The 12,616-nt window shown below is 32.7% G+C and overlaps 2 protein-coding genes across 2 annotated transcripts in view; one reads left to right on the top strand and one right to left on the bottom strand.

Moving 5' to 3' along the window:
* LOC106466734 (dnaJ homolog subfamily C member 21-like) overlaps positions 1-5,856 on the top strand; it is a 34,304-nt gene extending 28,448 nt beyond the window's left edge. Inside the window, exons 13-15 of the mRNA XM_013927037.2 lie at positions 1,507-1,727; positions 2,303-2,387; positions 5,404-5,856. Of these exons, the coding sequence (XP_013782491.1) occupies positions 1,507-1,727; positions 2,303-2,387; positions 5,404-5,556 (459 nt within the window). The 3' untranslated portion in view covers positions 5,557-5,856. The remainder of the gene's footprint in view (positions 1-1,506; positions 1,728-2,302; positions 2,388-5,403) is intronic.
* Positions 5,857-8,622: 2,766 nt separating this feature from the next.
* The window catches only part of LOC106466733 (MOB kinase activator-like 3), a 13,450-nt gene continuing 9,456 nt past the window's right edge, over positions 8,623-12,616 (bottom strand). The window contains exons 6-7 of the mRNA XM_013927036.2: positions 10,758-10,844; positions 8,623-9,964 (exon numbers count right to left, since the gene is read on the bottom strand). Coding sequence (XP_013782490.1) covers positions 9,917-9,964; positions 10,758-10,844 — 135 coding nt within the window. The 3' untranslated portion in view covers positions 8,623-9,916. The remainder of the gene's footprint in view (positions 9,965-10,757; positions 10,845-12,616) is intronic.

The raw sequence follows: 12,616 nt of genomic DNA, 5'->3' as shown, positions 1-12,616 counted from the left end.
CTGTATTTATCACTGGTAAAAAAACAATCTACCAAAACCTTAGGTTCTGTTGTTACTGTATTTATCACTGGTACCTAAGACCAGTGTAGTGTAACATCTAAAGCTGTGACATACAGGACCAAGAAGTCTAATGTAACATGGAGAACAGAGAAAGTGTAGTGTGATATCCAAAGTTATAACATGGAGAACAGAGAAAGTGTAGTGTGATATCCAAAGTTATAACATGGAGGACAGAGAAGTCAATGTAACATCTAAAGCTGTAACATGGAGAACAGAGAAAGTGTAGTGTGATATCCAAAGTTATAACATGGAGGACAGAGAAGTCAATGTAACATCTAAAGCTGTAACATGGAGGACAGAAAAAGTCAATGTAACATCTAAAACTGTAATACGGAGGACAGAGAAGCTAGTGTAACATCTAAAGCTGTAACATGGAGGACAGAGAAAGTGTAGTGTAATATCTTAAACTGTAATACGGAGGACAGAGAAGCTAGTGTAACATCTAAAGCTGTAACATGGAGGACAGAGAAAGTGTAGTGTAATATCTTAAACTGTAATACGGAGGACAGAGAAGCTAGTGTAACATCTAAAGCTGTAACATGGAGGACAGAGAAGCTAGTGTAACATCTAAAGCTGTAATACGGAGGACAGAGAAAGTGTAGTGTAATATCTTAAACTGTAATACGGAGGACAGAGAAGCTAGTGTAACATCTAAAGCTGTAACATGGAGGACAGAGAAGCTAGTGTAACATCTAAAGCTGTAATATGGAAGACAGAGAAGCTAGTGTAACATCTAAAGCTGTAACATGGAGGACAGAGAAGCTTGTGTAACATCTAAAGCTATAACATGGAGGACAGAAAAGCCAGTGTAACATCTAAAGTTGTAACATGGAGGACAGAGAAGCTGGTGTAACATCTAAAGCTGTAATATGGAAGACAGAGAAGCTAGTGTAACATCTAAAGCTGTAACATGGAGGACAGAGAAAGTGTAGTGTGATATCTAAAGCTGTAATACAGAAGACAGAGAAGCTAGTGTAACATCTAAAGCTGTAACATGGAGGACAGAAAAAGCGTAGTGTAACATGGAAGGGAGAGAAGTCTAGTGTGACATTTAGAGCATACTAACATAACCATTTTAGCTTTAAATTTTTATCAAAGTGAACTTATTTCTTTTGAAAACTTGCCAAGAGACCAGAAAATGTAGAAACTCATCAGTATCAAATAGTGTCATACTCCTGTTTCACTAAAGACTTGATGGTTTTTTTTTCAGGAGAAAATATTTTGATTAGTAGTATTTCATATGAGTATATTTTTAATGAAATGTCTGAATTTTAAAACTAAAATATTGTTTTGAATAATTCTAGATTTTTTGCAAGTATTGATATTTCAGTTTTTCACTATTCTTTGTAAACTGGGCAACATTTTCTGTAATCTTATTAGCATAAATTTTGTATGTTAGAAAATGAAATGGTGGGAAGCATGTTGCCCAAACTTGTTGTTTTACAGGATGATGAAGATATTAAGGAGGACGTTGATGAAATTCCAACAGAGCATTTGAATTTGGAAACAGAGTTCCAAGGTGAGCCATCAAAAGATACTGAAACAAGCATTGCAGAAGATTTTTATCATCAACTATCATCAGATAATAATCTCAAAGATATTCAGATGAATATTACAGATCTGGAATGTCAAGCAACGACAGATAATAAACTGGAAGAAACTACAAGGTTTGTGTTACAGATGTGCCAAGTTCATTCTCAGGGCATCTTAACCCGAAAGTATAGGTTTTTTTGTTGTAATAAGATTCAGTAAATCTTGTACTGAATGATAACACATGTTACTATCTAAATAGTTGGTACTACAGAGTTTACCTTATTTTTACTGATGGAGAACTGTATTACCTTTTTAAACACATTTTTGTAAATCTATTTATGCACGAGTTGCTTGTAGGTCCTTGTGTTTGTTGGTTATGTGTAACATACAAATCACACAGAAAAATGTAAACAAAAATACCATCAGTATTGCAATCAATCCCTCAGACTACTGTTGGATGGTCCCTATGTATCTTACTTAGAAAATGAGTGATTTCACTGAAGTATTTTTATCATGTAATATGATGTAACATGTAGACCACATTGGCAGTGTAGTAAATGATGTAAAAATAACTTGTTAATATATAATCACATAGGGTTGTCTCAGAAATGTCTTAACGAGTATTACAAGTTATCAAAATATTAGTAAAATTCTGAATGTTTGCATTTCTGTAGGTCTCGTCAATTAACTTGTGTGTTTTTCTCTGTAGCGGAAACAAACACCTTACAAGCAAAACGAAGAAAAAGAAGAAAGTTGAGGTTAAAACAGCAACATCAGAATCTACGTCTAAACAAGTGGGTACTAAAGTGGTTACAAGTATTATAAAAAGTAATTGTGTTAGAATAATTGAATTTAAAATGCCAAGTTATGACAGTGAGTGTTCCGTTAAAGTTAACAAAATCACATACATTCAGATCTGAACTATTTTGTAGTCCAATAATAACGTGTTATTGACCAGAAATTTTAAAGTACCCTCTTAACAGACATTTCTACACCAGCGGCTGTAATTCTAATCATTAATTAACTTTGTGAAGGTGTAATACACCCGTATTTCTACACGTTTCCACAGAAGTGGATGTAATTCTAATCATTAATTAACTATGTCTTCTGTTGTGAAGGTGTAATACACCCATATTTCTATGTTTCCACAGAAGTGGATGTAATTCTAATCATTAATTAACTTTGTCTTCTGTTGTAAAGGTGTAATACACCCATATTTCTACACGTTTCCACATGAGTGGATGTAATTCTAATCATTAATTAACTCTGTCTTCTGTTGTGAAGGTGTAATACACCTGTATTTTTACATGTTTCCACAGAAGTGGATGTAATTCTAATCATTATTTAACTATGTTATGTCTTCTGTTGTGAAGGTGTAATACACCCGTATTTCTACAGTTTCCACAAATTCTAATCATTAATTAACTCTGTCTTCTGTTGTGAAGGTGTAATACACCTGTATTTTTACATGTTTCCACAGAAGTGGATGTAATTCTAATCATTATTTAACTTTATGTCTTCTGTTGTGAAGGTGTAATACACCCGTATTTCTACACGTTTCCACAGAAGTGGATGTAATTCTAATCATTAATTAACTATGTCATGTCTTCTGTTGTGACATCCATTGGAATAACATCAGATTAGAATAGGTTCTGATGGAATGTGTGCACATTCTTCTGTTATTAACTTCTTATTTCTTGAATACTCCCATTGACTAGCTGTAAAGTAAACTTAATAGATTTGAGTGAATGTTTGTACTTCTTGTGAGGTAGGGGATAACATCAAATGTGATTTTGGTTTTCTGTAAAATCCTGGAGTTTGGCTGTTGGTCAGGATTATGAATCCTATTTGGTAAATGTTTTGGGGTTTTACATGTTCCATTAATCATTTTATTATATATAGAATGTTAAGTATATTAAGATTGTATATATTCAATTAATAATTTTATTATATGGTACATTTTGCATGTTTATTATTGACCATGTATAAAAGTGACAGTTAAACTATGTAGGCCTAAAAGAATTCAAACTTCATTCAGTATTGCTGGCCAGGTGGTTAGGGTGCTGGATGCAATCTGAGGGACACAGGTTCAATCCCCATTCCACCAAACATGCTCACCCTTTCAGCTGTGGGGGCATTATAATGTGATGGTCAGTCCCACTATTCATTGGTAAAAGAGTAACCCAAGAGTTAGCAGTGGGTGGTGATGACTAGCTGCCTTCCCTCTAGTGTTTCACTGATAAATTAGGGACAGCTAGCACAGATACAGCCCTTGTGTAGCATTGCACAAAATTCAAAAAACTAACAAACAATCAATATTGCTATTGAAAATTTTATTAAGTGACATGAACTGTTTCAAACAGAAAAGTGAACTTATTATAGAATATTTTGAATAACATATCAACTGTTTGATACAGAAGTGTGAAGATGTTGGATATTCTTTGATAGATTGTTTAGGCAGAGTATTCATGATGAAACTTCGTAGAATGGTCAGTAACTGCCTGTTGTAGAGACACAAGAAATGTGAATTTGTTGTTGAATATTTTAAATAACATGAACTGATTGATACACAAGTGTGAAGTTGTTGGATATTTTAAATAATATGAACTTTTTGATACAGAAGTGTGACGTTGTTGAATATTTTTGTCAGATATAAAAGACTGTTTAGTGTACATAGTATTATTATTATTAATTAATTTTGTGTTTGCAATCCATTGATATTGAAGCTTTAAGTAATAGATGTATTAATAGCTGCAACCAGATGAGTGGAAAGAGAAAAGTAAAGTCACGGGAAAGAGAAGTTCATTGATAGAAAAGTCATAAAATGCATCCATCATAGGTGTGAAAGGCCTAACAGTTGTTATGTTAGAGTGAGAGTAATAGTTTGAAAGACATAAGAATAACTTGTCTTATCAAAGGGTGTTCTAAGCTAATTGAACCCACCTGTATGGACTTTCACGAAAAACAGACGATTATTTGGAAGCACGAAATTATTGGAAGTACAGGATACAACTGCAGTAAGTCATGTGGCAGTGTAAGTAAATTATATACAGATACTATTGTGATAAAAATAGAGAAAAATAGTTTGGTTTGTCAGCTGAATTCTAAAGCAATTGAATAAGCTTAAGTGGACTTTTGACAAGAAGAAGAGAACTGTATAGTGTATAAGATACAACTACGATCGCCGTAGTGTAAAGAATTTTGTATGTATATTTAACTTGTTCGTAATATATATATATATATATATATTTTAAAAAACAAGTGAAGTGCGTGCTGTTCGTTTATTGTCGAATCTATCGCCAACAAGTCACAGACACCTACAGTAGAAGAATCCTTAGCCCAACACACCCATATACTTACTTTAATATATACTACTAAAAAGTAAGTTTCTGACAATTTCAAATAACATGTTTGATAGAGAAGTGTGAAGTTGTTGAATATTTTAGGTAACATGAACTGTTTGATAGAGAAGTGTGAAGTTATTAAATATTTTAAGTAACGTGAACTGTTTGATAGAGAAGTGTGAAGTTGTTAAATATTTTAAATAACATGTTTGATAGAGAAGTGTGAAGTTGTTGTTGGATATTTTAAATAACATGTTTGATAGAGAAGTGTGAAGTTGTTGTTGGATATTTTAATAAGTTATATGATGTGTTAGAACAGTAAGTATTTCTGTTCTCAGTATGCGACTTCTCGAGTAACAAAATCACATAAAAATAACAGCATTTCAAATGCAAGATGTGTTGATTTAAGAATGTTTGATAATCGAGTGAGAATAGGGTGTAAATGTTAGTTACTTTTCTGTTACAGAGTTCCACAAAGTGCAGCACGTGTGGGTCAGACTTTTCCTCTCGTAACAAGCTGTTTAACCACCTAAAAGAAACTCGTCATGCGTCATACATTTCTCTAGATACAGCAGAATCCACCAAAGGTAGAAAGGGAAAAAAGCAGAGCAAAAGATGACTCTGGAATAGTCTAGCATTTGGACATATTGTTAGTAAGAATGTAATAAACAATTATATTATTTTCTACAGTTGCATAACTCAAGTAATTTTGACAAGAGTGAAGTAAAACCATCAGAATAGCCCACAAGATGCTGGGATGTTTTGTGATATTTACACTATGTACTACTTCCTCAGCACCTAGTTAGAAACAATGTTAGAACTTTTCTCTATTATTCTGTGCTTCCAGTCAGATATTAAGTTGTCTCTTATTCATTGCCTTTTAATAAGTGAAGATATCACACAGTAAAATAAAGAGAGAGAAAAAAAACTGTCCTTATTGATTCATTTGTACAAACTCTCAAGGATTTTCACTGTTTTCTTCAAATTTTCATTTTATGGAATAATTCATCTGAATGTAACCCAAGGAATGAAAAGTCCTTTACAAAAGGTAGTTGGGTCAGGTATTGAATACAGCTGCTTTCCCTTTAAACACTGAACAAGTTTACAAGTATGATTGAGGATCGTTATTATTTGGACTATGTTGTTGTGTTTTTTATTTAACTGTTAAACAAAAGCCAAGACCAACGAGTAACACATTTAATTCCTGAAGCAGATTTGGTGGTTAAACATTATAATAAATATATAGATTTAAAAACTGTCAGATAAACAGTTTAACCTTGGCAGATGTTTTTTTGTGACTTTAAACCACTGACATCTTTCTTATGAGACAAGCATCTTACTTTTTTTTAACTAAAATTCAGAAACGGGGTTATGGAAGCAGTTAAATTAGTACATACGTAAATAGTGTAACAAGATATACACTAAAGTACTGGCAAGGTTTAAGTTATTTTCCAAGAATTGGAGCATAGATTAAACAAACTGATCTTGTTCCCTGCACTGATAATCGATGTAAAATATTGTGTACTAATTATGTTAAAATCAATAAAACGTTTTTGAACAGTTGTTACTATGTTAGTTAGATTCAAATGTGTTTACTAAACATGTTTTACAATCCTTTCTTTATCTCCACATGAAACGTCTTGTTGATTTCTTTAACTTTCTCTCCTCCATTTAAACATATGGCAGTTAAAAGTCCTATCAGGTTAATAGTTCTTATCTAGACAATCTGTTCAAGGGAAGGTCCTATCTAGTGATGTGAGGAAAAATAAGCCAGCGGGTGGAAAGGCTGCCTAGACATCCAATGGGGTTGAGAAGTAAAAAAAGCCCCATTGAAGCAAGTAGATAAAAATCTCACCAACTGTGTATAGCTGAACACAACCCACTTTCACCACCAGGGATTGTTCAAACTGTTGCCTACTTTCAGTGAAACCACCAGGGATTATTCATACTGTTTCCTACTTTCAGTGAAACCACCAGAGATTGCTCATACTGTTGCCTACTTTCAGTGAAACCACCAGGGATTGTTCATACTGTTGCCTACTTTCAGTGAAAGATGTTAAGACCAGCATAGTCATGTTGTGAATCATAAAGATGGTTTTATAACATCTTCTAATTCTGCTGCTTCAAACTGAGCGTGAATAGAATGGCACATTCAGCATGTACTCTGTAGAACGTGACAGTAAAACACCATTTCACCAGGCATCATTGAGTTATAGTTTTAAAACTTCTTCTGCCTTCTAATGACCATCAAAAAATAAATCATTCTTTTAACATCTTGATTTTTGAGTTATAGTTTTAAAACTTCTTCTGTCTTCTAATGACCATCAAAAAATAAATCCAACTTTTAACATCTTGATTTTTGAGTTAGTTTTAAAACTTCTTCTGCCTTCTAATAACCATCAAAAAATAAATCCAACTTTTAACATTCGCGTGGTTTACAACACAAATGTTTCTGCAAGTTGAAACTGAATTAACAACATATTTTAACTTCTTCCCTGTTGTATAACTGACGATATTACATAGCAATGAAGCATAAATAAAATGTTATCTTAATATACATGGTGGTCGTGAAAGGTTTAACTCTTACGAATGTTGATAAACCCTGAAAAATTAGAATAATTTTCTGTTATGTCCTACAACACAAAGCTGAAAAAAAAAAATCCAACAACAATGGATAGATGTCACCTGGTTTATTTTTTCTTAAGAAAACAAAAGCTTTATAAATAAGAAAATGAGATCTATTACAGTATAAGTACCAGGAGAAACTAATGAACACTGGAATAAATTACCATTTTATGTAAATACAGCAACTTCAAAACAATTGTATTTATTCTGGACAGTATAACAAACTGTCCTACATGTGGCAATGCCCACCACCTAAAACAACTGAGCTTTTTCCAAACTCCCCAAAAAAAGGTTTTCACCTGGGAGAGAATTGTAGTATCTCCAAGACACTCCGGAGCAGTGATATTGATATGTCTTATATTCAAAACAATTGCCCTGTGCAAACAATGTATCCTCTCAGCACACATCTGCTAAACCTAGTTTCAATGTTGTGTTTTTTTATGCTTTATTGGTTTAACTTTTCTTTTGTTAAATCAGCCTTGAAACTGAAGATGAGTATGAAGCCATTATGTCTGTCAGTCTCATTGCCTTTCCCAAAGTGATTGTACTGTTGCAGCAATGGGACAAACCTTTGAGTTCACGGTCTATAATACTGGTTCAACTACAAGTTCAAAAATTATAATTTCAGCTTCATACTGCAAAATAAAAAGTCTTAAGGTTTGTTCAATCAGACTTTTTCTGCCTGAAAAAAAATTACATGTTGAATCATAAACCAGCTGCGAATCAACCTACAAACATCAAGGTTCATCACACCATGTCAATATTGAACTTCAAAATGCTGATTAGTAATAAAGATTATGGAGGTAAACTTCCCATTCTCAAACCATCAGCAAACACAAGTTTATTGGATTAAATGTAAAGTACTTAGAATTACTTTATTGTGATATCTCTCACTAAAAATATTCTTTAAACATTTACTTTCAAAAAATATTCACATCATAACAAAAAATCTTATACAACAAACTGAATACTGTTCCAATACAATGTTTAACATCTTTTTATGTAAACAACATAACTGTTTCAGTTTATTGTTAATCTATACAAGTAGTGCAGCAGTGTTATAATTATTTATCTAAACGCATTTCCAACTTCTATTTTTGGGAGTTCACAAAAATGTTGGTATAGGTAGATACAGAAAAGTGATGTGCTTATCCAAAAGATGGCAACACCTTTCAAGAACAAGGTTGGTATAGGTAGATACAGAAAGGTGATGTACTTATTCAAGAGGATGGCAACACCTTTCAAAAAAAAGGCTGGTAAAGGTAGATACAGAAAGGTGATGTACTTATTCAACATGATGGCTGAACTTAAGAGAAATGTTAATACCATTGAAGATTTTAAAATTATAATTCTTAAGAATTCTAGAACAAGATTTGATATTAAACACAGGTAATTTGCAAGAATTACAGACTATTAAAATTCACAAAATGATTCCATAAAACACTCTTGATTAAAGTTCACATTTTGTGTACAAAAGAAATTAAAATTACTAATCATTAGATTATTTTTACAATATTATCTAGAACATACACCTTATAAAAGTATTCAAGTTGGAAAATATCTGATAGAAAGTCAGAGAATCATCCATAACAATATAATTAAAAATATATATATCTACTAAAGTTCTATCATACTTGTAACATGACGTCTGGGTTTTATAAGTAAAATAACACAGAATTAGAACAATCCCTAAAATCTTTGTAAGTGCAAAGATGATCACGATATACCTCAGAATAATAGCTAGAGATCCAAGATGTAAGATCTTGTGTCACGTAAGAAATGATTCTGCCTCCGCTGATTTCAACTTTCACTCCTAATTTAATGACCATTTTAAGTAGTATTTTTGACATCTTCAGTGCTTGACTATTCACTTCTAGACATGTTTTATTATTTACCTGTACGTAGTTGAAATGCATAGCTGTATTGTAGCACTACACAGACTTAACTGCTTTGATGTTTTTTAAACAATGGTACAACAATACATGAAGCTATGGAAAGACAGTTTTAAACCTTCTAAAAGTATAAAAATAGATCATTTTTTATAAAGCCATCACCTATTGGTGGTTACTAATCCAAGTAACCCCCTCAAGTTGATTACAACTATAAACACTGAACAATACAGATTGAAGTGACTGTACGGAGCACGACTAGAACCGATTACTCACACTGCATTTTAGCTAAAGGAGGTATCAACACTAGCAGTGTACACATCTCTAACATACAACCAAATTCATAACTTTCAAACCAGAATTACAATGTGCACAAATTAACAAGTGTTACCATGCAACCTGAAGATTCTAGACTAAACATTATGGTAAGAGTGATCCTGCAGGAGTCAACGTCCAGGATTGTCTTTACCTCTTCTGAAGCTGATCTTTACAAATTCTTCTCGTCATTTCTGCCTATCAGTATCATAATAACCCATTTAACCACTTGAAATAAAAGAATCATAGTCCTAACTGAACAAAACTTCTAAGCTCTTTGCTGCAGCACATAAAATCCTTAAGCCTAATAACAACTCTTACACCTCCCTCCATAATGATTAAAAAGTATACTTTAAATCTGACATATTTTTAAATATATTTTAAATAGTAGTTTGAAGACATAACAACCAACCAGTCACTACTTGTATACTTTATTTTTTCTAAAGATATTTAATCTTAACCAGCTTTAGCTCTAGATCTAAAATAATCACCAAAGCTGACCAAGCATAAAAAGCCTTTCAAGCCACACAATATAATAACCAATGAACTACTTTAGCTTGTGATTCTTCGTCGGTTAAAAAGAGGTTTCCACTCGTACATACATGTATTTTTTATTTTCTGTTATATGTAATTAATGCCAAGGACTACTGCTTCATCCATAATTAGACTTGACGATAAAGCCTGTACTGAGTTTAGAACTAACGGTTGCTTACAAAGATAGTTCTGCTGTTTCTCTGTTACTTCAAGGTTCTACTTCCATCAATACTGTTTTACCATTCCCAGTCTCTCTAGTTTGCACCAAAACTTTAGTTATCTGCACTATGTTAGATACGTACATCTGTAAATGTACACACTATACAAATTTAAAACAGTTAATTTGCTATATATACACATAGAAATACCGAGTAGGTTATAGGAAAAAATATATGAACATGAATGTGTAAAATAGATCTTTAAACTTGCACAACTTTATAAGTTTGAGGTTACTTACCAATGGTTCTAGTTCTCGTCGACTCACAAGATCAAACTCTCTGATGAAATAGTAAAAATGTTTGTAGCATGTGTTCACATGGGCTTCCTGAAACAACAATATCACATCATACCAAACAACCATCATCGACAACAATGTATAACAATATAACATTCACAAAACATCTACAACACAGAATATAACAATTATTATAACATGACATTCACAAAACAAGTACCATCTACAACACAGAATATAACAATTATTATAACATGACATTCACAAAACAAGTACCATCTACAACACAGAATATAACAATTATTATAACATGACATTCACAAAACAAGTACCATCTACAACACAGAATATAACAATTATTATAATGTAACAAACAAATACCCTTATCATGGCTAGATGATATGTTACAACACAAACATGACATCATCTTATCATTATCAAAAGATATGCAAATCTTAAGAAATGTAATCCTCTAAACAGGGCCCAGGATTAGTGGGAGGATCCAGCAGGGTTATGTCTAACTGGCCCAAAATTATTTTAAGCATTTTCTGGACACTAAAATACATTGTTCAATACATTTAGAATGTACTATGTTCACTACGTCTCCATTTTCAACTTTCACCTGTCAATGTCTTTAAGTACTGACTCAGAATGTTCAACAACAGCCATTTTCCTTATTATTTTCAGACATTTTGATGTGTTGAGAAGAAACACAACTGGTAACTTCATGATCATACACACAAAGAAGTTACTTACTGCTTATCTTGTTATAACTTTTGTTGTTGACTAACGTTCCTTATGTCCATGGACAATTACACAGTTTTCACAATCACCAATTCTGAATTTCTTAAGGACCAGAAAATATTTACTTAACCCATGATTTAATGTTCCTCAGTCTGTACCAATGGTTGTTACTCCATTTCTTGATATTAGATCAAGTACTACAACATGTAGGTACGATATCATACCAAATCATGGAAATATGTAGGTATGATATCATGGAAATATGCAGACTCGCAACATGTAGATATGATATCATACCAAATCACGGAAATATGTAGACTCACAACATGTAGATATGATATCATACCAAATCACGGAAATATGTAGACTCACAACATGTAGGTATGATATCGTACCAAATCACGGAAATATGTAGACTCACAACATGTAGATATGATATCATACCAAATCACGGAAATATGTAGACTCACAACATGTAGGTATGATATCGTACCAAGTCATGGAAATATGTAGACTCACAACATGTAGGTATGATATCATACCAAATCACGGAAATATGTAGACTCACAATATGTAGGTATGATATCATACCAAATCATGAAAATATGTAGACTCACAATATGTAGGTATGTGAGTCTACATATTTCCATGATTTGGTACGATATGTGAGTCTACATATTTCCATGATTTGGTACGATATCATACCTACATGTTGAACATGTAGGTATGATATCGTACCAAGTCACGGAAATATGTAGACTCACAACATGTAGGTATGATATCGTACCAAATCATGGAAATATGTAGACTCACAACATGTAGGTATGATATCGTACCAAATCATGGAAATATGTAGACTCACAACATGTAGGTATGATATCATACCAAATCATGGAAATATGTAGACTCACAACATGTAGGTATGATATCGTACCAAGTCACGGAAATATGTAGATTCACAACATGTAGGTATGATATCATACCAAATCATGGAAATATGTAGACTCGCAACATGTAGATATGATATCGTACCAAGTCACGGAAATATGTAGACTCACAACATGTAGGTATGATATACCAAATCATGGAAATATGTAGACTCGCAATATGTAGGTATG

Source organism: Limulus polyphemus, unplaced genomic scaffold (genome assembly GCF_000517525.1).
Source record: "Limulus polyphemus unplaced genomic scaffold, Limulus_polyphemus-2.1.2 Scaffold2364, whole genome shotgun sequence".
NCBI lineage: Eukaryota > Metazoa > Arthropoda > Merostomata > Xiphosura > Limulidae > Limulus > Limulus polyphemus.
This window is presented reverse-complemented; position numbering and strand designations above follow the sequence as displayed.